Raw genomic sequence first — 27553 nt, forward strand, 5'->3', positions numbered from 1 at the left:
GCAGTTATGATTGAAAATAACCAAAATGTAACATCACACAATGGTTTTTTATGTTCTCTGTCTTTTGTCAATTGCCTGCAATTTAAAAAAAACTACTGTAACGGTCAGAGGATAATTAGTAATGAGCAGCGGGGGATTGGGACCGACTGCTCTTACAGTAAAAGCTGGAGGTGACTCAATTCTTCTGGAAAGAAAGAATAAAAGCTTCGCTCAGAGTCGAGAGCCTCGTTCTGCTTTTACAACCAGAAAAAATGAGGAAGAATTTCCCCATAAATGTGCAGCAGTGAAGTCAGAGGACGATGAAAGTGGAGCTGTTTGTTCCACGCAGCTGTGGCAGAGCGTGAGCTGATCTCAGTAACACGGGCTGCACAGTCACTCTCCAGGCGCGATGGACGCGCTGGATGTGCTGAAAACAGAAGAGTGTCGTCCACTCCTCTGCTAAACAGTTACATGCAGAAACAAAGGGAAAGAGTCCTCATGACTCCCAGTAAAACCAAACGCTTCCTAACACTGCATCTCACAAATGATAGAAGCTGAATGTGAGCAAAACGACATCACAAATAAAAAATATAATCCTCATGGTGATAAATGTGTTTAATCTGAATAAATGCAGCCTGTTCGTGACCTCGGTTAAGAACAGGCTGCGAGCGCCGGGGTCACAGCTGGACGCTGAGATAACAACTCGGACTGAGAGACGCTTAAAAGAAAACACACAACAGGAAGACATCATTTGTCACGATGAAGTGCTGAAAGTCTTTCACTTCACCTGTGTGGACGGCTGAAGCTCCGCCTCCTATCTGCTGAGACCACAATAAGAAAACCAAGAAAGCTCTGATTGAGTGTAAAGTGCAGTGGTGGATTCACATTTCTCCGGTGGTTTGGAAAAACAGCAGCAGTGACACATTAGTGTTTTCCAACCGCTGCTGAGGAGCCCGTCGTTACCCAGCATGCACTGCTGCTCTGCTGTGTGATTTCAGTCCAACACAAACATGTTTCAATCAGCTTTAATCACTCAGCAGAGCTCTGAGGCCCTCAGCGCGGTCTGCAGGCGGGGATCATCGTACCCACACTGTCACCAGAGTCTCTGGACCACGGCAGTAATGGAAACTCTGCAGCCACAAAGCATTCTGGGTGGTCGCGAGTCTTTAACTACACCTAATGCCTCCACTTAAAGGACAAGTCCCCGTTTTTAAGCATGAACTGAATGAATGATGAGGGAAGCTGCTTTTATAGGACGGTAGAAAGTCACAGCTCTGCTCCTACAGAACAGACTCGTTTCTTTGCCTTTGTGGATGACGCAGTTCTGCTGTTTAAAATTAAGACAAGTGCAAGTGCATTAGCAGCAGCACACTGCTGCGCACACACTGCTGCACACACAGGGCTGCGCACACAGGGCTGCTGCTGCTGATTATAAAACATAAGAAAAGAAAATATGTCTACAAAAAGGCAAGAAGACATTTTTGCACTGTCCATAAGTTTAGTTTTTCGCTCAGCAGTGTGACTGTTTGCGTCTGCTGGTGAATGCCTGCACCATCAGGACACAGGGTAAGGAGCTGGTCAGGTGGGAGGAGCTCAGAGGGGGACGGTTCCAGCTTCTGACCAGGACTCCTCCTGAGCGCCTCCTTTGTGAGGCACTGAGGCATGTCCAGATGGAATTATGGAGACGTTTGGGTGTTTCTCAATTCAGAAGATAAAACTTTTCAGGGACACAGTCATGAAACAGCCAATGCTTCCCCGTTACATCACCAGCTGTGCTCGCCCTTACACCAGCAGCACAAAGTGCAGCTTAATACACACAGCGACTTAAAGCACTTTTAAAAACACATTTGAACCACTAGACTGATGTAAAACTGAAACTGAGGCTGATGTCTGACGAACGTGTAAAAGAACCTCTGGTGCCATCTGGTGGTCATATAAGGAACTACAGGTCAATGACTATTTGGTAAGAGACAGATTTAGAATTAATTTATTAATATTATATTATTAATTAAAGGCAAAGAAAACAGATGGATGGATTATTACATCTGGACTCTGAATACAGTGTGTAATAAAAAATAGATTAGATAACAGTAGAAAGCTTAAAATAACAGGCAGTTCTTCCTCCCGTCCACTGAGGACGAGTAAACAGTCACACTGCAGGAACCATGGCACGCAGCACTGCAGCTCTGCCCTCTCTCTCTGGGCTCAGGACCAAAGCAAGAGGGTGAGACATGCCCACTGGAGCAAAATCACAGCAGGTCCTGTTAGGCCTGTAACAACACTGCTCTGCTGACTGAAGAAATAGAACATTTAGGGACTTGTACAGCTGTGTCATGTCAGATCGTCCACAATTAATTTTTATGTGATATCAAAATATCTGTTACTGCTGTAGCAACGCCTTGTGCTCAAGTTCTCTAGGACACGCAACAGCGAGACGATCCTGGGACAAAAGCCACGTCGGCCTCTGATGGTGATTTAGCATCAAAAAAGGGAGCAACTGTGAGAAATGAGGAGCTGGTGATGTGACCCACATATGAATAAACATCATTTTTGTCCATAGCATCAGAAATATAATTACTGCAAATGAAACATCATAATCTAATTTTGAGGGTATGAATGAGAAAGATTTTTACTGTATTAATCATCAGAAGCTTTTTTCATCTGAGCTGTACTTCACTTCCTACAGGTGAGCTGGAGTCACTACAGCCGGCACTGAAAGAGCCGGTTTCCACCATCATCCTTCTTCATGAGGATGCGAGCCAGAGATCTGGCTTCAGTCAGCACACAGGCACAACTCCAAACGGAACGATAGAACGATCGGCCGTTTTTTCTGCTCATCACTGCGCTCTAAAACTCACTGTCACACAACAAAAACAGACCCTGCTGTCATTCAAAACACCACAGAAGGAAAAGACCCAACACACAAAATCCAAAGTCCTCCATGGAGTCAGACTTTCCTGCACATCAACCAGAAGCACTGCTTCATGAAACATGAAATTCATGTTTTAATCAGATCAGCTCCAGACTGAACGTGGAGCATTTCCACCTTCCAAAGCTCCACGGCGAGCTAGTGCTGTGTGATACTGCAAATGTAGATGCCGAGTAGATAAAGAGCCAGTACTGCTGATACCAATACTTTTAACTCATGAACGCAGATGATGTACAAGAGAGCAGTGTGCTATGATTTATGAGATCTACTTACATTAAACTTAGCAGATAGAAACAAAGTATCGATCCTATCGCACTACTATCGAGCCGATACCAATACCAGCTTTAGTATCGACACTATCGATACTTGGATCGATCCGTCCACCTCTACAGGAGCCGAGAGGAACCATGCCAATCATTGTTGAATATTGTTATTATGTTACCGCTGATCGGTCAGAAAACTTCCCGTTTCACCTCCAGCTGAGCCACATGGACATCAAGCTTACTTATTTTGAGAACAAATGAAAGAAAAACTCCGTTTCCGCCTAAAGTCGGTTTATTGCAGTCTGGTTGTGGAGTCATCACTTTACCGTTTACGTGAGTAATCGATCACGCTCCGTGCAGCCGGCAGTTTTATGATGAAACCTCGCTAACGCACGCTTACTGAGGCGTTAGCATTAGCAGCCGTTAGCACAGAGTCGGCCCACGCCCCTGAGCGTGAACGCGCCCGTGCACAGAGCCGGGACCGGGCCCGGTGTTAGCGGACACTCACCAGAACCACCAGGCAGTCGGTACTGACCGACGGCAAACCCCAGTCTCCTTCCCAGCAAAACAACTCATCGGGCGCCGCCATCTTCACCCCGGATGGTGACCTCTCACACCGGAAGTAGCTATCAAATGAAGTCTTTTGTAAAAACGCATTTCAAAGTAAAAGGATTAATAAAATGTTTTATTTTTCGATCCAGAGAAGTAATCCGTAGAGAAGAACAAGTACTTATCATCAGCACCACTAGCAAAACTCAGGGTGAGGTCATGTTTTTTTTTGTTTTTTTTAAATTAAACTTTATTTACAAACAACAGTATAACATACAAGGCACCATCATTAATCCGATTATGTTACATCCTCGGTTGAGCATTATAGCAAAACAAACAAACAAACAAACAAAACGAACAAAAAAAACCCCAAAAACAACAACAATAAGCACAAAGTTAAAAGAGTTAGCACAAAAAGAAAGAACAGTCATTGAAGGATTCGAACCAAAGGCAAAAACTAACGTGCAAAAAAAGGGCAGTCGTGATTATAAAATAGGGAGTTTTTTTTTTTTAACATAGGTTAAACTCTTTAAATAAAACAACAAGTTTATGGGCTTTCTTGTTATTCACAAGTTTCAGCGATTTAGCCCAGAGTCTAAAGTCATTCAGCCATCTGTTTATACATGGTTTAGCTTTAAAGTATCTGCATTTGTGAATAAAAATTTTCCCATTAACAAAAACGTCCTAATCAACAGGTCAAAATCTGCATTCTCAGCAAGTATTCCAAATTTTATTACTGTCACCGTCAAATGTGGTAACTGAATTCTCCTGGACTGTAGCCAGCTCCACATGTCAGTCCAGAAGGAGTGCACTGATTCACAGTTGAAAAACAAGTGATCCAGACTTTCAATATCATTTTCACAAAATGTGCATGCGTTCACATCTAAATTAAATTTCCGTCTTAAGAATTCATTGGTTGGATAAATCTCATTAATGATTTTAAAGTGAACCTCTTTTACTTTAGGGGAAAGAGGAAGTGAAATATACTTTTTTCTTATCGCCTTAACCTCCATGGTCTCAAATTCTTTAAGGATATAATTTCTTTTAACCGGATTAGGGCAAATTTCGTTTATCAAAATATTCCTGATCACTTTGTTTGTAAACCTGCGGTCACCAAATTCAACTCCAGCTATGCAGAGCTGCCTCAGTGCAGGAGAAATTTTAGAGTGCGGGTGAGGTCATGTTAGCACCCTGGAAAACTCAGCAGGCGTTCACAGCAGGAGGTCAGATAAATACAGTTATTTATTTATTCTTAGAAAACATGAAGCAGGACACTCAGACAGAGTCCACAACTCAGCTGTTTCACTCCTGAACCACCTTTAAGAAAGTCCAGAGCATCAACAGTTACCGGACAGAAACCAGCCAATCACGGGAGAGCAGAGTGACCTTTCAACTGATCCAGTGTAGAACCAACCTTTATTTAAAGCAGTGATGAGTCAAAGTGATACAGCCTTGGCAACCCTGGCCCTTATTTTAATCTTTATTTCATTAATTTAGTGACACAATCCCATCTTATTTTATTTTGGATTAATTTTACGATGTAGAAATGAAAGTAGACGTGTTCATGCGTTTGATTTTTTACCGATCGACAGTTCAACAATCAGTCTCTCACTGTAAACACGAGCTGCCGTCTTTCATCGTGTGCTGTGTGAAACAACAGGATGAAGGAAACGTCCTCTGCTGCGTCTCGAGTGGGGAAACTGTGGCGTTGTTGGTTTTCAGCAGCTTCCACTCTAAAGCTCAAATGTTGCACAACTAAATCTTCCTCAATCAGAACTCGGAGCAGATTAAAATGAGAAGTCAGGTGGTAGATATGGATGTTTCTTAACTCGAGATAGGAACCCATAACGGAATTATTCATTCATTTCATTACACAACACCACATTTAACACAGCAACAAAGTAACTAATGACAAATAATGCAATACTTATTTCCCTTATAAAGAGTGTGAGGCCACAAAAACACACTCAGGCTTTCTAACCAGTTAATATTTCTAACATGATCATGTCTGAATTATTCACGTTAATATAAACACGATCTGTGCTGAGAGAGTCCACAAAGATATTTTCTTTTATTTGGAGGCAAATCTTTAGTTTTGTAAATGCTTTCAGTAGTTCAGCCACAATGATCAACGAGCTGCGTTATGAAAGTCAGACTGGAGCTTCCTGCAGCTCCTCCTCTGGTCTCTGTGAGAGGTGACTACGGCTCAGCGTTCAACGCCATCGTCTCAGACAGCCTCACCACCAAACTGGAACGCCTTTAGACCCCCCAGCTCCTGGATCAGACACTTCCTCACCAACTGGCCTCAATCTGTCCAATCATCTTTGTCCCCCCAGAGGTCATCGTCAGATCCTCCTGTCTCAGGTAAACCAGGGCCATCACAGCTGAACCCTCAAACCCCGCCCACCAACTGTTTGACACCTCCAGACTCACTAACAGCTCCTTCCCCCCACACCCCATCCTGCCCACCCACCTCACCAATCTGAGCCATGGTCACAGGACACTCCCAGACTCTATACTCAGCCCTGTCTTTGCACTGCTCTCAAACACGTGTGTCTCCATTGGCTGCCTTTCTCTTATTTATGTCTATATTCCTCTAGACTGTAAACATCTCCTCTGTTTGCTGTTTATTCCTTTTTTCTTCTTCTTTTTCTCTAAAGATGGCGCATAAAAGCAGGACTGAGTCCTCTGTGTAGAGCGACAGTAACTGTGTGTGTTTGTAAGCATTTAAACAATGCAGAGAGTAAAATGAACAGCAACAGTATTTTGTCTAAGTCCATCATTGTAGAAATTCATTTCACCGAAACAATAACGTGGCGCACACCTTTGACGCTGCTTTTTCTCCGTTTTCCTCGTCCACACGTAAACACAAAAACTGCGTTTTTAAAAATCTCCGTTTTCATTGGCCGAAAAAGCTGTTTACACGTGGACGAAAGGTGCAAACGCGTAGAAAAATCTGCATTTTCAAAAATACCCGCGTACGTGTGGACGTAGCCTCTGTGCTAACTCTGTGGAAACGGCTGAAAACGATGGTGTGGACGCAGAGCGTTTTCAGACTAAAACGACGTTTTCAAATTTATCCGGGCTCGTGTGGACGTAGCCTTAGCATGTCTCTCACACTTACTGTTGACAGATGGTATCTCAGGAAGTTGGAGAGAAGCATCCACACACAAAGGAGTGGGGGGGGGGGGGGGGGGGGGGAGTCTTTTGTCTCTTTTTCCACTGTAAGAGATAGCAAGGGAGACGGGGAAAGACCCCCAATTCCTGCTGTCTTTACTATTTAGATATTTATTTTTTACTCTTGCACACTCAGCCACATATCGTTTCATTGTACATGTACAATGACAATAAAGACCTATTCTATTCTATTCTATTCTATTCTATTTCTCCTGTGTGAGCTGGACACAGGTGTAGCCGACTGTAGTTTCCTGTTGGTCATGTTGTTCTTGAACGCTGCTGTAGACGTTATTAGGAAGCTGAAACCACAGACAGATGTGAAAACAGTGAAGAGGACAGAAACACAGGAAGATGGCTGTTAGTTTGCTCCGTAAACGAATCACTGATCTCTTCTTCTTTCTCCCATTAGACGTCATCTCACCCCACTTAGCCTACTGCATCATCTGCTTATTATTCTTAACAAGTCATCACATTATAAATATATCTTAATCCATCCCATTATCCTCAATAAAAGGGGTAAAGTGTGTTAAACAGTTCCTCCCATCAGTAACTCACCTTCAGCAGCTCTCTGACCCTCTGCTGCTCTCAGCCTCCTGTAACAATATGACTGATTTTACAATCAAATATCAAAAACTACAAAGAAAACAAACATGTGGATAAAAAAGGAGAACATGCAAGTTAGGGTTAAGATTATAATTATTCATAATATGCTGTGAACGAGGCAGCACGGTGGCACGGTGGTTAGCACTGTTGCCGCACAGCAAGAAGGTTCTGAGTTCAATTCCACCATCAGGCCGGGGTCTTTCTGTGTGGAGTTTGCATGTTCTCCCCGTGTTTGCGTGGGTTCCCTCCGGGTACTCCGGCTTCCTCCCACCGTCCAAAGACATGCAGCTTGTGGGGATAGGTTGATTTGACAATCCAAATTGCCACTAGGTGTGAATGTGAATGGTTGTCTGTCCCTGTGTGTTGGCCCTGCGACAGACTGGCGACCTGTCCAGGGTGTACCCCGCCTCTTGCCCTATGACAGCTGGGATAGGCTCCAGCGCCCCCCGCGACCCTGAACAGGATATGCGAATGGATGGATGCTGTGAACGTATTTAACAAAGTCATTATGTGTTTAAAAGAATAAACAGTAAGAATCAGTTAAACAAACCCACAAACTGAGAAAGTGAAGCGTGTTGGGTGTTACTGTGTATTTGTGAGATCTGAGTATGAAAAATGATTTGATGTAAAATTGTTTTCACAGGTGTGACGATGGAATTGAGATATTTCCCCCACATGTGTTTTATCATGTAAGAAACAGCAGGAAATGCTCTGTTTAGGTGAGGGAGCTGTGGGAGGTTCAGGGCAGACGAGTCAACGCACATATATACACGAGGCGTGAGAGACGGAGGCTGATTTCACATTTGTACTTCAGATCATTTCTGTTTCCTGACATCAGACCTCCACCTGTGCTGTGGGCTTGATGCTAACACTTACACAGGCTGCTGAACCAAAGCTCAGCTGTCCGTCTCTTCAGCTCTTTGTTGGCAGAGAAAGCTTTACTGTTATACTGTTAATCACACAGGTGATGTAATGTTACATACGTGTACTTTACATGAACACAAGTAAAATCACTAAAACGTAATATAACTCAGGTTCAGCACAGCCACCTTCAGCTGCTGCTGAAGAGGAACTCAGACTGATTTGTACCTTTCGACGATGAAGAGCACGAGCGCGATCACAACCAGCAGGACAACAAACACCACACCAGGTATCGGAGGAAGGTTTCCACCAGCTGTGAAAACAGAAACATATGTAGAAATCAGCACAAACTGTCGGTATGTTACGGGTTGGAAGTGAGAAAGCTCTGATAGAAATATAGCTTTGAAACAACCTGTTTTTATGTATTTATATATGTTTAAGTCAGTTTTCATCCTGCATGTAATTTATCCTGAGTGATGAGTTTGTGCTGTCAGTGAAGTGACCTGAGCGTCCGATCATGTTTCTACTAACTTTAGTTTTCACAGAATGTCACTGGGTGCTGTCGAGGTGGTGTTTTGCTAAAAAAAAGAAAAAAGAAAAACGTTTTACTCACATGTTGTAACTTTATTGACTAAATAGAAAAACTAGTGATAAAAGAATTCATCCACTCGGACATAAATAGAGGGGACATGGTCCCCGTGTCTCTCTGGTTAGAGGTTTTCTTTTCTTTCTTTCCCTCTCCCTCACTCCTCTCTGCCTGGGCGGAGCTTGTTACAGGCTCTTGCTCTTGGCCCACGCACCTGTGTGATTGTCACCACCTGCTGCTGTTCTGGCTGATTCCCCAGCTACTATTGAAGGCAGTTGCACAGAGCAGCTCTCCGCTGGAACGCAGAGTCTCCTGAGTTCGTTCTCTCAGCTTCTTTAAAGAAGTCCCTGTGTGTATTTACCTGTGGTACTAACTACTGTTTCCTGTATGTAGATATCCCCCTCCTGGACCAGATTACAGACCTATCGTGTGTGTGGCGGTGTGAGTGGAGTTTTGGAGCGATTGCGGCTGAAGAGGAGTGAGTGTGTGTGGATTACCCCCTTCTCCCTGGAGCCCCTCCCAACTCACTGTATAATAATAATAATAATAATAATAATGGATTGGATTTATATAGCACCCAAATCAAGGCACCCAAAGCGCTTTACAATACCACTATTCATTCACTCTCGCATTCACACACTGGTGGAGGCAGCTACAGTTGTAGCCACAGCTGCCCTGGGGCAGACTGACAGAAGCCAGGCTGCCATATCGCACCATCGGCCCCTCTGAGGTGTTCCATATTGTAAATAAACTGCCTTCGTTTGTGTGCAAAGAACTCTGTCTGTGCTTGAGTCCATCCAGTAGCCATGCTTTTTAATTCTGCTGCAGATCTCATTAGATCATCTGAGGACAGAGGATGCACAGGTGAGTCCACCTGTGATGTTTAAAACAGGCTAACATTGCTGAAACATACAAACCACGGCAGGACTCAACAAATACATTTTCATTTGTATTCAAGTCATTTGAGTTCTTCAGATGTTTCACTTTTTGTGTCTGAACGTCTGTGTTTGGGGGAAAAGGTGATTTTATTTTTTTAAGGGTTTGCAAAAGTCACAATAAGTTTTGGAGGCTCATAAAATCCTTTGATATGTTAAAACAAAACTTGAATGTTTGCAAAAATGATTATTATTATTATTATTATTATTATTATTATTATTATTATTTGAGGTTCCTTCCTGCCAAACACCACGTAGCTCATAAAGTCACAGCTGTGAGGCGACTCTGTGGAAGAAGTGTCAGTATTTAAATAATTTCCCAATGTGTGTAATCATTTTTTAGAACATCGTTTACTAAAGGCAAAGTTTATCATTTAAAGTTACTTGAAACCTAAAAGAATCAAATTTGAGGTTCATCCTATCAAAACACTTTACCAGTCTTTGTTTCATTTAACAACTTAATTTTAAGCATCTTCTAACTTTTCAAAGCTTCTTTTTTCAGTTTGAAATTGTGGCCGGAGATCGCTCCCACATCTCTGTAGAGTTTGTGTTCTCAGTTTGATGACGTCTTAAAATTTAAAAAAAGTTTCAGAAAACTGAACAAACCTCCAGCCTCCACCTGCAGGCTGTACGGCTCAGAGAGAGTCTTCATGTTCTTCTTCAGAGCACAGGTGTAGTTCCCAGAATCCTCTGCAGTCAGAGGGCTGAGACGGAGGGAGGGGCCAGTGTCTGAGAGGGCGTGGCCATCTTTGAACCAGGTGACCTCCAGTTGGTGGAAAGTGCAGACTGAAGCACAGAGCAGTGTGACGTTTTCACCTCTGCTCAACTTTTTATCATCACTGGAGCTGATTATTCTCATTTTAGACGAATCTAAAATCAAAGTGTTCATATTACTTCACACTTATTAATTCTTAATGATGAATGATTATTTGCAGAATTAAGATTTTTTGTTCTCACCAACAACCGTGACAGTCACTCCTGTCTGGTTAGTAAAATGTCCTTCAGGATGATCAGCTTCCATCCTGAAGCGAAAGCTTGCGTTGTCTCCCTGCTGAACATCTCTGATCTGTAAAGTGCAGTTTGTCTTCTTGTCTCCCAGATATTGATAACGAGGATCGATGTTTGCTGGGTTACTGTCATACACAGATGGCATGCTGTCCTGACAGAGTACATGGTTCTTACACCAGCGGACTCTGACGATCTTTAGAGGAACTTCTCTCTGACCATCACTGAAAGACTTCAGAGGTGTGAAGGTGCAGGGGAGGGTGACAGTGGACCCTCTGACAGCACAGGTAGACGTGAAAGGATAGACCACAGTTTGAGCCACAGCACCTGTGTGTGAAATATACAAAGCTGGTCAGATTAAACAAAGAATCATGGCAGGGTATTCTGGGTAGTTGTTATGGTTGCACACAAACTATCAACACAACTTTTTTTTATGAACATAACTCCAAATTTCGAGTTACTTTTCTCAAAATTTCTGGTTTTTGACACTACGGGCTTCCATACTGTAGTGTCTGCTGTTATACTGACAGGAACAAAGTCAGGTACTGATGAGTTAGCGGTTACTAATTGTGTATTTTATATTTTCTCATCACCTGTACTGCAGCAAGCCACTAGAGGGCGACTGTGATATTAAAGGCTTCGTGCAGTCCAGATCAGAGGGTTAAGATCACTTGAAAAATGGCAAAAAATCATGTTTTGCATGGTTGGATCTTAACAAGGTTCCAGGTCGAGCTTCAACATGAAACAAGGAGAAATGAGAGTGAAACAAAACATTTTTTGAACATGCAATTTATTGAAAACACTGATTAAACTGAAACAGGGTGTTTCGAAAAACAAAAATACCCACAATTTAAACTCCATAAAACCAGTTTTAGACACCAGCACACAAACAACGGTAGTTCCTCTACTTTCTAACAAGAGTTTTTGATACGATGCAAAATAAGTAAATAAGACAAACTGTAGAGATGAAGACAGAAACACATCTGATAAGCAGGAAAACGTTGGCCGGAAAAAAGAAGAATGAAGGAACTCGAGTGTCCCAACAACTTCCTCAAATAACTGCCTGACTGTTCACCAGGTTCCCAGCGCCGAGCAGCACCGATCTCAGGAAGGAGGTACGAGAAGATCCATGAGCAAATAAAAAAATAAATAAGTGCCAATAATGAAATCAATGACTGCACAATATTAACTGTAAAGTTTTTCTATCAAGTAAATGTGACGTCAGTCAGAAATAATGAGTCTGCTACAAAATGTTTGTGTGAAAACAAAGTAACGTAAAATAACTTCTCCTTTTGATTTCCCCTCAGCAGCTTTAAGGTGGCTACAATGATCACATCCAGCTGCTCGATCACTTATTGATCTTCTACATTCACACTCACATCTCTGACATGTGGTTTCTGCTTTTGTGCCTTTAAACAGGATTTGGATGCAGAGCAGCAGCGAGCGAGTCAAAGGAAAACTCTGAACCCTGTTTCCACTGATCGTCACTAAAACAGGATCAAAATAAGACTTCAGTCTTACCTGCCAGCAGGAACATGAAGCTCCACAGAAGCTGTTTGTCCCAAACTGCCATCCTTAGTTTCTGCTGAGGCTCTGCTGCAGTCAGAGGAGCGAGCAGAGAGTAAAGAGCTGGATGATGAAATGAGGCTGAAGAGTTGTCTTTGTGAATCTGTCGTTTCTTTTATGGTCACTTCCTGAAACCACGTGATTCATTTAAAAAATAGAAACAGTTTGCAGAAACTCAGAGACCAAAGCACTCTGAGCTGCAGGAGGAGGGTTTCATGTTCATTAGATTTGCAACATGCAACAAAGAGAACAAGAACGTTGTGTAAAAATCTTTGTTTCTTGTTTTATTCAAAGTTCTCTGTTTCATCATTTGCATGAAATCTCTGCTGAACATTGAAAACAAGTGTGGACACAAAGAAAGAAGATTGTTTCAGTAGTTCATCGCTAACAATCTAGGAAGTGTCCCAGTCTGATGTGCAGAAGCTCCAGATGTTGGTTTCATGTGTCAGCACCAATCGTCAGAGCTGACGACTGACGATGGTAATTAACACGTTTATCCAGTGAAATGCGTTAACGTGAATACATGACATATTATTTTTATCTCTTTATTTTTTTGCATTGGCTGCATCAAAACAAATAAAGATTGTTATGATCAGTAGATTTTCTCTCATCTAACCTGCACCGAGGATCCTGTACACAGGAGCTTTTTTGTGTTTGAACACACAGATGTGATGGATGAAGTCATCGCGGTTACTTCTTCAGGTTTATTTTCAGCGTCTCCGTCATGATTTTATTTCACTTCTTTAGTTTTTTCTTTTTATATTTCTGTAAAGGTTAATTTAACAGCATTTAGAAGCTCTTAAATGAAAATTACATTTTAAAGCTAAAATCTGATTATTGTTGTCATGCATGAATTTTCAAATTTCGATAGTTTTAGTGGTTAAACTTTATGATTGATTAATTTCTGACGTGCTGCTCAAATATAGATATAAAAATGTAAATTCAGCTTCCTGTTTGTCGAATTAAAAACTGTCGAGATTTTAGTTTTACACGTTTTTGTTATGACAACATTCTAATCATTCTGTTCATGTTTTGTTGTTTTTACGACAGGTTTAGTCTCAAATACGTTTCCGTCCCTGCAGGCAGAGTCTGACATCACGTCCTGTCTGCTCATCCTCAGAAGCTTGTGCCATCATCTAATGTTTCACAACTTTGTCCTACACTAAAGGCATTTGTGAGGGATGATTAAACAGACGTCAGAGCAGATTAAAACATTAATATAGTCGATGTTTTCTCTTGTTTGTTTATCAAGAGGAAACAGGAACTCTCGAGAAATTTAAAGAAAATCTTAAAATTTTTCATAAAAACTTTTTTACAACAAACAACAAAAAACAGACGAATTTTAAAAAAAAATCATTATTTTTATTGCAATTAACATAGAAGAAAAATGAAAGTTATTTTTAATAAAGTTATGTGTTCATAACAAACAAAACATTTTGGACTAAAACAGAAGTCGTGACACTGAAACACAGACTGTACATAGAAGATGTCCAAAGGCCCATCGTGACGCCGCAGGTTCATGTTTTTAAGACTCTGTTTTGGTATTTTGACTCGAGATCGAGCGAGGCGGCTCTAACAGTGAAACCGAGACCACCGCAGGCTCGTACAGCTTTTGGATCAATTAAAAATAGACTAAATGATACCTGAAAATAACAGGAGAACTACTTCCTCCTCTGAAGTTCTGCAATCAAGCTGCAAAACATCTGAGGAAGTCTTAATGTGTTGCTAATCTCACTGAGCCAGTGCTGGTATAAAAAAGTGGACTCGTGCAGCTGTGGCAGCCATGACAGGGTAAAGACAAGCCGGTTATTCATTTCCTTTTCTGCATATGTGGCGTCTGCGTGGACGGCTGAATGTGTGTGAATGCAGACAAAGTGCTTTCATGAAAGGGTGAATCAGGCGTGTTGTGTAAAGTGCTTAAAGCGCTCGAGTAAAGCAGAAGAAGTATGGAAATGAACCCCACAAAGCAAACTCTCCTCCATCATCAGCACTTGGAAAATGAACTTCATGTTTCATTCAGCAAAGCTTCAAACTGCAGATGAGCCTTCAACTCACTGGGAAACATTTAACGAGGTCACAGATTAAGTGAAGGTTCGGCTCATTTTCTCACCTCTTATTGAGGTTTTGCAGACGTGTGACCACTAACCAGGTGATGGTTAATGTTTTAGATGAGTGACAGTCACAGAGACAATGAAGGATCAAATGAATTGAGTGGCAGTGATACAGGCCTGGAACCAATGAAGCTTTCTGACCCTCAACGTGAAATAAAAGTGAATTGTGTGCAGATCGCTCGGCTCAGATCAGGCAGCATGTGGAGGACACGACGATGGTTGTGGTTCAGCAACGTGAAGTTTTAGCTTTTGTTCTCAGAACAACCTGATCAGAGAAAAGCAGCTCAGACTCTGAAGAGTATAAAGTCTGCATTGTTGCATTTTTCCTCGTCCTGGTTTAATGAGCGCTGTAAGAAGAAGTGTGCTGGGTCCTTCACTCAGACTCGAGTTTCAAACCAGCTTCCAGATGACTGAGAAAATAATGAAGTGGAATAACAGAGAGAGTGTGGAGCAGATCATGGCCCAGAAACAAATAATTCGATTGTGAGTTATTCCCGATATGGACAGCGTTCCAGTTTGGACTGAGCTGCATTCATGACTTCCTCCACCTTACAGCACATGCAGCACCACAGAGCTGCAGATACGCCTTCGACTCATCTCTCTGAAGTTTTTTAATAGTTCTGTATAAAGTCAGAGTCGAGCCGCAGCTTCATCAAACAGATTTACACAAACTGCCACAGCTCACAGCTTCCTGCAGCTGATTGGTGGATGGAGGGAGTGAGAGAGCTGCGATTCATCCTCGACTGGACACTGAGGAATAGACAACGTCATCGCTGGCCGCCTGCAGGCGCCTACGAAGCAAAGATCAAAAGAAAATGATCTGATGACAGCTCATGCATGCAGCATAGACAGACACTTCTGTGGTGTTATTGTGATACGTTGTGCCGAAATAAAGTTTAATCTTTCATCGCTGTCTGTTTGTCGCAGCGGCTTCAGTGTCACAGCCACAAATCTGAGCTGTCTGTTGTTTGTGTGACGACACAAACGTGAGTGTTTAAACGTTTCCGGGTCCTACCTGGCCCCCTGTTTCTTCTGTTTGAACTGGACGGAGGCATAGCTGACGTCCTCCGCGGCTCGGCCGGGTTCCTGCTGCTGAGCCGCCTCAGTTTGTGCAGACTTCACGATGTTGCTGTAGATGCTATCAGGATGCTGAGAACCACAGCAGGGAAACAAAGAGATCAGACGACTGAAGGTCCAGAATCAAAGCAGCACACTTTCAATCAATGCACATGTTTTGAACTCGAGCTTGCTAAAATAATAACCTATACAGAATGTCACATCCTATAAGATTCATTCATAGTAAAGTCCTCCCATCACCCACTCACCTTCTGCTCTGGATCACCTCCCACAGCCCTCTGATCCTCTGCTGCTGCCAGCTTCCTGCAACAGTATCAGTATTTATGAGAATCACACAACAGGACTGTAGAAAACAGACACAATGTGATTATAAATCACACACATTAGTAGGTTAGGAGTTAGGAAACATGCTGTGACGTCAGACTTGATCAGCTGATATTGTATTGGTTGTATTGTCTCTTATTAATATGAAAAACTACTCAGATTATTAAGTATTTAACAGAACGTTTGCCAACTGTCTCTTAATCAGCTCTTTCATTCTTGGGCTGCAGTTTGTACCTTTCCTGCATGAGCCTGTGGTGGAAATGTCTTCATTCATGTAAAGGAAAATATTAACATCAGGAAGCATAATAATTTCTAAACGTTATCACGCTGTGCTTCTGCATTTTTCTCATTTATTTAAAGGGATTTGATCAGATGATATTTTCCAGATTGACATAAATATATAGCAAACACGTTTTATTTTATTATTAATTATTTAAAAAAAATAAACCTTTATATATTTAAGGTGAACGTGTGCTTCGTGTTTACTGAGGATGAAGTTTGAAATCCACACCAACTTCACATAATTTGCTTCTTTGCTAAAGTAAAACCACAAAAACATGAAATACTTCAAACACTCTGTTTCTGCACCTTTTGATGATGAAGGTGAAGAGTACGAGCAGGATCACAGCCAGCAGGAGACCAAACACCACACCAAGTACCAGACGAAGGACATCATCAGCTGTTAGAACAAACAACAGATCATGAGTGACATCACTGGGTGCTGCGATTTGGGATTTACAGATTCATGAAAGTGAACAAAGCTCTTCACGTGTTTTACATGTGGTTCTTTCATTAGCTGAGTATAAAAACAGCGTGTGCATGAAGGAGTTTTTCCAGATACAAATGTCCCAGTTTTATTCTGCTGCTGATCTGGAGATGATTTGGTGTCAGGCTGAGCATCATTGTGTGTTTGCAGTTTGATGACGTCTTCAAAATTGTTTCAGAAAACTGAACAAACCTCCAGCCTCCACCTGCAGGCTGTGCGGCTCAGAGAGAGTCTCCATGATGTTATTCAGAGCACAGGTGTAGTTCCCAGAATCCTCTGCAGTCAGAGGGCTGAGACGGAGGGAGGGGCCAGTGTCTGAGAGGGCGTGGCCATCTTTGAACCAGGTGACCTCCAGTTGGTGGAAAGTGCAGACTGAAGCACAGAGCAGTGTGACGTTTTCACCTCTGCTCAACTTTTTGATTATTCTCATTTTAGACGAATCTAAAATCAAAGTGTTCATATTACTTCACACTTATTAATTCTTAATGATGAATGATTATTTGCAGAATTAAGATTTTTTGTTCTCACCAACAACCGTGACAGTCACTCCTGTCTGGTTAGTAAAATGTCCTTCAGGATGATCAGCTTCCATCCTGAAGCGAAAGCTTCCTTTGTCTCCCTGCTGAACATCTCTGATCTGTAAAGTGCAGTTTATCTTCTTGTCTCCCAGATATTGATAACGAGGATCGATGTTTGCTGGGTTACTGTCATACACAGATGGAGTGCTGTCCTGACAGACTGGATGGTTCTTACACCAGCGGACTCTGACGATCTTTAGAGGAACTTCTCTCTGACCATCACTGAAAGACTTCCGAGGTGTGAAGGTGCAGGGGAGGGTGACAGTGGACCCTCTGACAGCACAGGTAGACGTGAAAGGATAGACCACAGTTTGAGCCACAGCACCTGTGTGTGAAATATACAAAGCTGGTCCGATTAAACAAAGAATCATGGCAGGGTATTCTGGGTAGTTGTTATGGTTGCACACAAACTATCAACACAACTTTTTTATGATTGGTTTGCATCAAAATTCAGTTTTTACACACTGACCCTGCAGTTCAACCTTCAAACAGTCACTCATGCTGTGATATGATGCTACGTGCAGCAGTTCACTGCAGCCCTGCAGACTCTGAAACACAGAGTGACCTGCTATAAACAAACGGCTGCAAACTTTCTATAGGTCATTATTGCTTATGTTGATGATTAAGTTCTTTTTTTAAATTACAAAAACTCTGGACACTGAAGGATTATGTTTATTCCCTACAGACAGAGCAGCAACAAGGATGGGGAATATATGCTGAGAATATAGCAGGATCACAGCTGGATAACCTCATCTGGCTGTTTATGATGAGCAGGAAGCTCCTCTAACCTCATCCTGTTTTAAACCACACCACAATGTTTCCCTGAGCCAAACCAAACCTGAACCAACAAACAGCGGTCTATGTTTGGAAACCGGCAGAGCATCCGCCCACGCTGCACCCTCATCCTCAGAAAGAAATACGACATTCAAAGTAAAAGTAAAATAATGAGTGAGAGCGTTCTGCAACAGCAAAGATGGCGACAGTTTAACACAGCAAATATTTTAAGTTCTTTTGTTTGTTTTTAAAAAAAAAGACTTTTACTCCTTAAATCACATTTTAAAGTGTCTGTCTGGACTTTTTAAGGCTTCCTTCATCTTTCTTGTCTCTGCCTGCTTGTCTCCTCTGTCTCTCTGCCTATAATGCTGCTGCTGCTAACCTCAGTACACCATGCTGAAGGATTTCTCAGTCTGTCAGTGCATCCAGAGCACAGACTAAGGAGAAGCTAAACCAGCTTGTTTCATGGATGAACAGAGTGGCTGCAGCAAAGGGCAACATGAGATAAATGAATAGTTGAGTCTAAAGATAAAGTTTCGAGCTGGAAACAAGCAGCATGAGTCCAATTTGTTTAATTCTTAATACCAGTTCATTCAGACCGTGTGTATTGAACTGTACTAACACCACCTTAGTGCAGAAACATGTTTTATTTAATACTCATATACTAATTCAAAAAAGTCTTTCAGGAAAATGTCAAATTCATCAGTAGTGCTGCATCAGCACTGGTTATACATCATTAAAAAAGTTATTTTAAGACAGTGTCGCGAAATCAATCCATGTAGAGCAGTGTCACAAACCATGGAAGCCCCAGAAAGGTGCAATCAAACGATGAGTTTATTAACAGCCCGGAGAAAACATCAACATATGTCTCCTGACCAACATACATGTTGTGGATACTTATAAAGCAGTGGGGTACACGCCCCCCCATGGCATCAATGACAGATTAAAATAGGTTCCAGACATTAGTCACAGTTAATCGTACATCTTTAATAGCTATAACAGACATAGAACTTCTCTTTTCTATAACACCTTCCATACAAGGTAATAAACTTCAAGCCCTCAGGGTCTCTGAGGCTAATTATTGACTCTGATCGTCTGTTACCAAGTAGAATAAAATATATTAAGACACCAAATGAGTTGAGGCCTCCGGCCGGACACATTCCTAGATTATATGTATTATATGTACTGTGAGCATGCATTGCAGTTATCCTTCTATGTTCTAGTTTCCCTCAGCATGGATCACCTGGACAGTCACGCCAGTGAAGCTTAAGACCCTCAATGAACCGAACATCAACTCAAAATAGGCACAGATAGGCAATGTGTATAAAATACTTCTAACCGTACCTGTAATAAAAGTTAACATAATGGAAGGATCCTCAAATGGACATCTTCAATAAACAACTGTAATGCAGTATCAATACTGTGGGAAATATTATTAGATGAAATAATGCTGTAAAGAATGTTATTAATGCAGTTACAATGATGCAGATTATATGGCAGCAATAAAAGAATTTCTGTATCTCCACAACAGCAGTACTAGTAAAACTGTGCTCTTACTCTGTAATATTACTGTATATTCAGCAGAAGAAGTGATGCAAGTAAGAAAAACAGGAAGTCTGCAGAGTCTCTGCTAAAGCAGCTCAGGACTGAGCCCGACGCGGAGGAAAGCAGAAGTTTATTTAACCGAGATGGTCCCGACTTACCGACCTGCCGAGTTAGCTGTGGGGCTGGTTACCAGCTTTCAACATGGCGGTCACTCTTATGGTCAACTTCTGTGCACAGTTTGTGTTTTTGGAAGTTATTAAACATGTTTGCTGCAAAATCCTTCAGCCTGGGGACGTGTCAAAGGAACCATTAACAGCCCAGGATTCATGCCCAGTTTCATAAAACTTCAGTGCACACCTGTATTTAAACTCTTCATGTAACACATCAGCACGAGGGCGTGGGGATGCACATCAGCTGAAAATCACAATCAGTGTTTTCTGTGTTTCTTTATGACCGTGCTCCCTGCTATTCCAAATAAATCCTGGAAAGTCTTGATCAGTGTTGGTCAAGTTACTTGAAAAAAGTAATCAGTAACTAATTACTGATTACTTCCCCCAAAAAGTAATCCCGTTACTTTACTGATTGCTTATTTTCAAAAGTAATTAATCACTTAGTTACTTTTTAAAAACACGATTTACAACCTGAAGAGGTGATTGTCATGGTCCTGGGTCATTGACCCAGCGTTTTGTGTTTATTCTGATTTGTATTAGTTTAGGGTTGAACTTAGTGATGTGACGTTCTGTATCGAGGCTTCGGAGCGTGTGTCGAGTAATGGAGGGGGCGTTTCCGCGATGCGCGTATCGAGGCTTGCTTCATTTATGGGAGGAGCTGAAAATGATGACGTCCGAAGCCTCGCTGCCCGGCTGTACCACGTGACTGGTTCAGGAAGTGGTTCGAACTTTGCCGCGAGCTATGACAGATATAAACCCTCAGACTTCATTCAAAATGTGGGTGTTTGATGGAGAGTTGCGGTTAGAGAGAGTTTGGAGACCGTTTGGAGGTTTATGAGAGTGAGGAGAGAAAGTCAGGAGAGAATGGAGCCAGCTAAGAAGAGGAGGATGTCCTCCCGTGTGGGAACATTTTGATTCTATTCCTCCCAACAAGGTATGTAAATTTCTACAGAAGATGTATTGTCATGATACTGATGGTGCAATACAATTTATGTTGAGCTGTCTTGACTTTTGTACAAGGTGAAGTGTTTGCTATGTGCCAGGGAGCTGGGATATAACAACAACACCTCATCCATGCTTAGGCACTACAGAGCTTTGCATGAGAATAAGGGGAACACCGATTGTGGAGCAAGACCAGGTGAGCCATCAAATGCAATGATAATAAGATAAGATAAGATAGAACTTTATTAATCCCTCGGGTGGGTTCCTCTGGGAAATTCGACTTCCAAAAAGCACAGCAACGACCGAAGTTACAGTTACAGAATTGTTATATATATATATATACACACACACACACACACACACACACACACACACACACACACACACATATATAAATACAGAGACAAATATAAATAAAATATACAAAGGGGATAAATAGAATAAATAGGAATAAAAAATAAAAATACAAGTGAATTGCACATTTCAAGTATGGAGTCTATTGCACCGTTGACTATTAACAAAGGTATTGTACAGTGAGGTGAAGAGGCACTACAGCTTAGTTGTTCCCCCCTCCTTTGTCCTCCTGTTTCCCCTCCCTCTCCCCTCCAGAGAGGAGTTAAACAGTCTGATGGCGTGTGGGACAAAGGAGTTTTTAAGTCTGTTAGTTCTTGTCTTGGGGAGAAGCAACCTGTCACTGAACAGACTCTTCTGGTTGTTAATGGCCGTGTGCAGAGGATGCCCAGCATTGTTCATAATGTCCATCAGTTTCTTTAATGTCCTTTTCTCTGCCACTGTCACCAGAGTGTCCAGCTTCATGCCGACCACAGAGCTAGCCTTCCTGATCAGTTTCTCCAGCCTGGATGAGTCCCTCTTTGCTGTGCTGCTCCCCCAGCACACCACAGCATAGAAAAGTACTCCAGCAACCACCGACTGGTAAAACATCCTCAGGAGCTTCCTGCAGATGTTAAAAGACCTCAGCCTCCTGAGGAAGTACAGTCGGCTTTGGGCTTTTTTATACAGGTGCTCTGTGTTGCATGACCAGTCCAGTTTGTTGTCCACCCACAGCCCGAGGTACTTGTACTTGTTGACCACCTCCACTTCCTCCCCCTCTATCTGAACCGGCAGTGGACCTTCTCTGGACCTCCCGAAGTCCACAACCAGTTCCTTAGTCTTTGAGGTGTTGAGTTGCAGGTGGTTTGTGTGACTCGAAGCGACAAGTTCCTCACCAGACTTCTGTACTCCTCTTCCTGATCATCCCAGATACATCCCATGATGGCCGTGTCATCTGCAAACTTCTGAATGTGGCATAATTCAGAGTTGTAGCAGAAGTCAGAGGTGTACAGGGTGAAGAGGGGACAGCACAGTTCCCTGTGGTGCTCCTGTGCTGCTGACCACAGTGTCAGACGTGATGTCCTTCAGCCTGACGTACTGTGGTCTGTCGGTGAGGTAGTCGGAGATCCAAGCCACCAGGCAGGGGTCCACCTCCATCCTGTTCAGTTTTTCCTGAAGCATACAGGGCCGGATGGTATTAAAGGCACTGGAAAAGTCAAGAAACAGTATCCTGACCGTGCCTTTTCCCCCATCCAGGTGTGAGTGGGCTCTGTGTAGGAGGTACAGGATGGCATCCTCCACTCCGACACCCGCCTTGTATGCAAACTGTAGTGGGTCCTGGGCATGTTGTACCTGTGGTCGGAGGAAGTTGAGGAAGAGCCGCTCTAGAGTCTTCATAAGATGTGACGTCAGTGCCACCGGTCGGAAGTCATTCAGCTCATTGGGCCGGTTCCTTTTGGGGACCGGGACGATGCAGGATGTCTTCCATAGGGCGGGCACTCTCCCCAGTCGCAGACTGAGGTTGAAGACTCGTTGTAGCGGCTCCCCAAGTTCAGCAGCACACGCCTTTAGCATCCTAGGACACACCTTGTCTGGGCCTGCTGCCTTTCATGCTGTAATGTTACTAAATGATATAACAATATTATACAGCTGTTATAAGTTACGTGCGTGATATTTATATCTGTGCTTTGTCTTTATTGTCTTTCCTCAGGAGAACAATCTCAAATAGATGAAGACCTGGTCAGCATGGTGATTGAGGACTCACAGCCATTTAGCATTGTGGAGGACAAAGGAGTTAAAAGATTTGTTAAATCATTAAATCCCAGCTATGTTCTCCCCACTAAAGGTTATAAAAGCAGTGAAAATTTAGTTTTTACAGAATAAAATATGGGCAGGACTGAGGCCTCAGTGTGTAGCTGTCCATACCTCAACGTTACAAAAGCACAACTACTGTCCACACCCCAACCACACCTCACCTCACAGTAAATGATCATTTCCATTTCAAGCATTTCCAAATAATCATTTCCCATACTGCCAGTATAAATATACACAGTATACTGCATCACTACAATATACATGTTTTACACACTCCTTTTGTTGTTGACATTTACAGGCTGTGTGCAAAATGCCACACTCTTCAAATTCATGCCAGCTATTATTTTTACGTCCAGTAGGTGTCCTGCTAGAGCAAATGAAGCTTCAAGAAGCTTCGCGTTGGGGTGAACCAATTGGATGAAAAGCTTCAGTGCTTCATGAAGCTTCATCTGCCCATCACTAGTTGAACCTGTAGTTTGGTGTATTGTCAGCCCTACCTGTGTCTGTCCTTGGTGATCTGTTCATGTCCCCGTGTTGTGCTGTAAAACAGTCTGGGTGTTTCCTGTTTTACTTTGTAGGTCTGTGTCTCATTATGCCCATTAGTTCCAGCTGTGTCCCCTCCTGTGTGCCATTTCCTCATTACCTGGTGTGTGTATTTATAGTTGGTGTCTGCCTGTGCTCCTCGTCGGCTTGTCTGCATTCGTCTGTGTGTCTCTGCTTTAATCTGCATTCCTCTGTGTTCTATGGTGTTTCGTTCCTGTCTCTGCGTCGCTCTGCCCCGCACCCCTTTTGTATGGTCTCAGGTTTGTCTTTAGTTTCTCCCAGTTTAGGTTTGTAATTGCTCATGCTGCGTTGATTGTTTTTGCCACCACCACCTCTGTGAATAAACGTCACGCGTATCATCAGTTTGCTGCATCTTGGGTCCTCCTTTTCCTCCACACCACACAGCTCCCTCCGCCAGCCGTGACAGTGATAAAGCGATAGATCTTTCAGCCCAATTCTACTTTTTCTACATAATCCATCATACAAAATGTAATCAGATGGAAAAGTCTCTTTTTAAAACTTGTTTTATTAGTTTTAATCTTTTAACTTTATGCATCAAGCAAACATTTAATTATATGCAACATTCTCTGACTGGAAGAAATTAGTTTAACATTTAAACCTATTTTCTGCACATTCCAGCTCATAAAATAAAATATTTTGTGTGTTTACACTCAGTCTTTCAAATAGATGCACGTAAAACACAGCAGAAAATAAATAAAGTCAAAGACTCAGCGGTCCTGTTGCTCTATTTTCACCTGTAAAGCAGGAGTGGGGCAGGCGGAGGTTTACCCTGGTGCAGGTGTGCAGCGGTCAGTGGAAGAATCCGCGAGTTTCTCTGTGAGTTTCCCATTACGTCGTAGCTACTCGGTGCTTGTTGGAAGTTTAGGGTTTTTTTTCGCTGTAAAAATAAGTTTTCTTCCCACGCACAGCGGACACTAATGTTTTTGTCACTTTTTATGGAATCAAACTCAAAGTAAGGTCAGTGCTTCCACGCTTTAAACGCTGCACGCTCATACTCTCTCTGCACTCGATATGTGATCCATTGTTGATCTGCACACAGCTGTTGTCACGAACGTCGCACTCGCTTACGTCACTGTCGTGAGACATTCTCGCAAAAAATCACGGTTTTAGTAACGCAGTAACGCAGCGTTCCTACGGGAAAGTAACGGTAATCTAATTACCGTTTTTGCAATAGTAATCCCTTACTTTACTCGTTACCTGTAACTTTACTTTACGCGTTACCTCGTTACCTTGTAACGAGGTAACGCGTTACGAGGTAACGCGTTACTGCCCATCTCTGGTCTTGATGCATGCTCAATATTCCAGGCAAGGAAATCCCAAAACATGGATTCTGTTCATCTGGACGTTTTCAGCGGGAGAAACGTTTCATCATCATCATCCAAGTGACTTCTTCAGTCTCAGCTGACTGCAGGTTTCCAACCTTACACATAATGACTGACACTGGCACCAAACTATGGGCCGAGAGGTCAGTTTCATGCTCATTGATATGCATGACTATTGATCAACGGTGATTTATCAGTCGTCCGGAAAACACAGGTGAAGCACCGGGCAGCAAAGTGGCATTAAACAGGCCCAGCTCACCTGTGTAAGAGCTGCACCAGCTTTCAGAGCACCAACAGCAACAAGCTTTTATTTACAGAGCTTATCTACACAACTGACAGCACAACAGGGAAGAAGGAAAAGAGAAGTAATGAGAACAGACGAGTTTTTATATGACTGCTCCAATAATACTGCAGTAAAAGTACTCTGTTAAAGTAAACGTGGGTTTAAAGTTTCCGTCACTAACAGACAGAAATAATCCGTCTGTTATAAAATACTCGAGTTTGAATAAAAACTCATTTAGAAAGCCTTCTCCTTTCCCCTCCAGCAGCTTTGAGCTCTTCGAAACGATCGTTAACCCTCCGTGTGATAATATCAGCTTGTTTCACATCGTTATTAAGTCTACGTGATTCGAATCATTTCTCAGATTTAATACGTTTGTAGATTTGGAAACAGTTTGCAGGCAGAGCAGCAGTGAGTGAGCGAAAGCACAACTTCACAGATCCGTCATTAACAAGAATAAAAACATCTTTTCAGTTTTACCTGCCAGCAGGAACACGAAGCTCCACAGAATCATCTCACCACAAACTGACATGTTCGGGTTTCTGTTGAGCTTCTCCGGGTTTCGTCTGTAATCAGAGGAGAGGGCAGAGAGCGAAGCTGAGAAATGATGATGTCTCGTTTTTGTTTTGAGGAACTCTCCTCTCTGACTTGGCTCTGTTAGTCTGACCAGCCCCGCTCCTTTTGGAGTTACTTCCTTTCACATTTTATATGCGATCAGGCCTGAAATCATTCGTGCAAAGAAAAAGAAAAAACGAGAAAAGAAAATCAGTTTATTGCAAACAGACTGAAAGATTCTCAACAAGATGAAGTTTGTTTTTATCACAGAAACACAAGAGAGTTGTCAGTCTGGAAATAAATGAAGCACTGCTTTGAAAATGAAAAATTCTGCAAGGTTTTTTCTTCCTCTTTTCTATTTCAGAAGCACAAGGAGATATTGCAACAGAGGACAGAGAGTTTTCACAATCATGAGCTCTGCAGAGCAAATATAGATCTAAAAAGGTTTCAGACCGACACAAGTGCAGAGTAAAGGACAGACAGCATAACGAGGAGAGGGGATCAGGAAGAGGCAAAGAACGGGTTTTAACCCAGTGGGACCCCAGAGGGTTAATCCAGACATGACTTTCAGGACAGAGAAACAGCATTTCAGTCTGGATGGAGGCTGAAACATAAAAATGAAGCTATATTTATGAACCTATCCCCCTTGTTATGGATATGGTCCACATCAGATGCATCTGCGGTTCAGCTCTCTGAGGTTTATCAGTAGTTCAGCTAAAACTAACGTCACAAAAAGCTGCAACTTCAACAAAGCGCCAAACGGATCGGCTCGATCTGCAGCTTCTCCTGTGGTCGCTGCGTTTACTTCGGCTTCTGTGAGTGTGACTAAGAAGTGGCTTCAGCTTCGACTGGCTACTGAAGAGCGGACCACAGCAACGTCAGCTTCCTCCACAGAAGAAAGGACAAAGTTATAAAAGGGACTAAAACTGCAAATGAATGCATCAGAGGACATCCACTCAACACTCAGTCAGAATAGATCACACACACACAAGCACAAAATGTTAACGTACACAGATGTGGAGTTTCCATCTGCACAGCTGAAACATCTGTCCATCCTCCCCGTCCTCCTGTGTCGTTTGTTTGGCATGGACGGTGGAGATGATGTCCAGATGCTGATGTCCCCCACAGCTCGGCTGCTTTCACGTTGGCCACCTTCGTGTTGGGCGTTGCTGAAGACCGCAGACAGAAATAAAAACACAGAACGCTCTTCAGGAGTTAACTCTTTGCAGGGTTGTTCTGCATCCTGAATTTTGCTCATTTTTAGTGAACACAAAATTCACATTTTTGCTCTTCCTGTTCATCATTAGGACAACAAACTCCTCCAGAAGCCTCAAGATTCTTAAATTCTTATATCCTGTATTTGTATCATTGTTGTGCCTCATCGTTACATCTAAACGATGCTAAGAATACACTTATTTATTTTGTGGGTTTGATTGTGTGAAGTCATCTTACAGGAACTGCTTTCTCGCTGACCTGCTTCTCCAAAATTGCCCAGAAACGTTTCTTTTTTTGGTACTTCCTCTGAAAACAGCCTTTCACGCTCGAATCAGCCCACGTCCTCAAGGTGAGAAATTAAAAAAAGAAACCGTTTTTTCTGAGCTGCATCCTGCTGGTGCAGTTTCATCGGCACGGATGTTTCCTGCTAAAAAATTCCATATTTACGAAATGATGCAACAAGAACAAAAGTGCTGCTCAGGGAAGCTTTTCAGTATTTATCCTTCTCCCTCTGAGCGAGAATGTGAACAAGAGTGCAGAGTACAGTGCAGAATACAGTGTATAGAGTACAGAGTACAGAGTACAGAGTACAGAGTAGAGTACAAAGTAGAGTACAGTATAGAGTACAGAATACAGTACAGAGTACAGAGTAGAGTACAGAGTACAGAGTAGAGTACAGAGGGTCTCCAGAGGGTTCAGTCAGACATGTTTTGCAGACCAGTGTCAGTGAAG

The 27553-nt window shown here is 42.5% G+C and overlaps 3 protein-coding genes and 1 long non-coding RNA gene across 5 annotated transcripts in view; all 4 read right to left on the minus strand.

The window, feature by feature from the left end:
• mtx1a (metaxin 1a) overlaps positions 1-3823 on the minus strand; it is a 14772-nt gene extending 10949 nt beyond the window's left edge. For both annotated transcript variants that reach the window (XM_080895803.1, XM_080895802.1), the window contains exon 1: positions 3680-3823. In XM_080895803.1, the coding sequence (XP_080751929.1) occupies positions 3680-3760 (81 nt within the window). In that variant the 5' untranslated portion in view covers positions 3761-3823. The remainder of the gene's footprint in view (positions 1-3679) is intronic.
• A 213-nt stretch (positions 3824-4036) lies between these two features.
• Positions 4037-12670, minus strand: LOC308405288 (uncharacterized protein). The gene is made up of 6 exons (XM_080895810.1): positions 12409-12670; positions 10840-11214; positions 10489-10752; positions 8590-8674; positions 7453-7490; positions 4037-7196 (listed from the first exon to the last, which is right to left on the minus strand). Exons 1-6 carry the CDS (start codon positions 12458-12460, stop codon positions 7189-7191), a joined length of 822 nt encoding a protein of 273 aa, XP_080751936.1. The 5' UTR covers positions 12461-12670; the 3' UTR covers positions 4037-7188.
• A 1206-nt stretch (positions 12671-13876) lies between these two features.
• On the minus strand, positions 13877-16646 carry LOC308405262. Its single transcript, XR_013973296.1, has 4 exons — positions 16554-16646; positions 15890-15944; positions 15580-15713; positions 13877-15355 (listed from the first exon to the last, which is right to left on the minus strand). It is a non-coding gene; the product is annotated as an uncharacterized lncRNA (long non-coding RNA).
• Positions 16647-16894: 248 nt separating this feature from the next.
• Positions 16895-27444, minus strand: LOC308406068 (uncharacterized protein; the record flags this gene model as incomplete). The annotated part of the gene is made up of 4 exons (XM_080896870.1): positions 26617-27444; positions 25532-25617; positions 17260-17634; positions 16895-17103 (listed from the first exon to the last, which is right to left on the minus strand). Exons 1-4 carry the CDS (start codon positions 26862-26864, stop codon positions 16895-16897), a joined length of 918 nt encoding a protein of 305 aa, XP_080752996.1. The 5' UTR covers positions 26865-27444.
• Positions 27445-27553: the final 109 nt, after the last annotated feature.

This window comes from Rhamphochromis sp. 'chilingali' (genome assembly GCF_963969265.1).
Source record: "Rhamphochromis sp. 'chilingali' genome assembly, chromosome: 11".
In the NCBI taxonomy this organism is placed as follows: Eukaryota; Metazoa; Chordata; class Actinopteri; order Cichliformes; family Cichlidae; genus Rhamphochromis; species Rhamphochromis sp. 'chilingali'.

Excerpts from the sequence above, each read along its gene's own strand:
- LOC308405288 (XM_080895810.1), bottom strand. The coding sequence starts at position 12,460 with ATGGCAGTTTGGGACAAACAGCTTCTGTGGAGCTTCATGTTCCTGCTG. Across the intron at positions 8,675-10,488 it reads CCTGCAGGTGGAGGCTGGAG|CTGGTGGAAACCTTCCTCCG; the intron begins GTTTGTTCAGTT and ends CTGTTTTCACAG. Across the intron at positions 7,491-8,589 it reads GTGCTCTTCATCGTCGAAAG|GAGGCTGAGAGCAGCAGAGG; the intron begins GTACAAATCAGT and ends ATATTGTTACAG.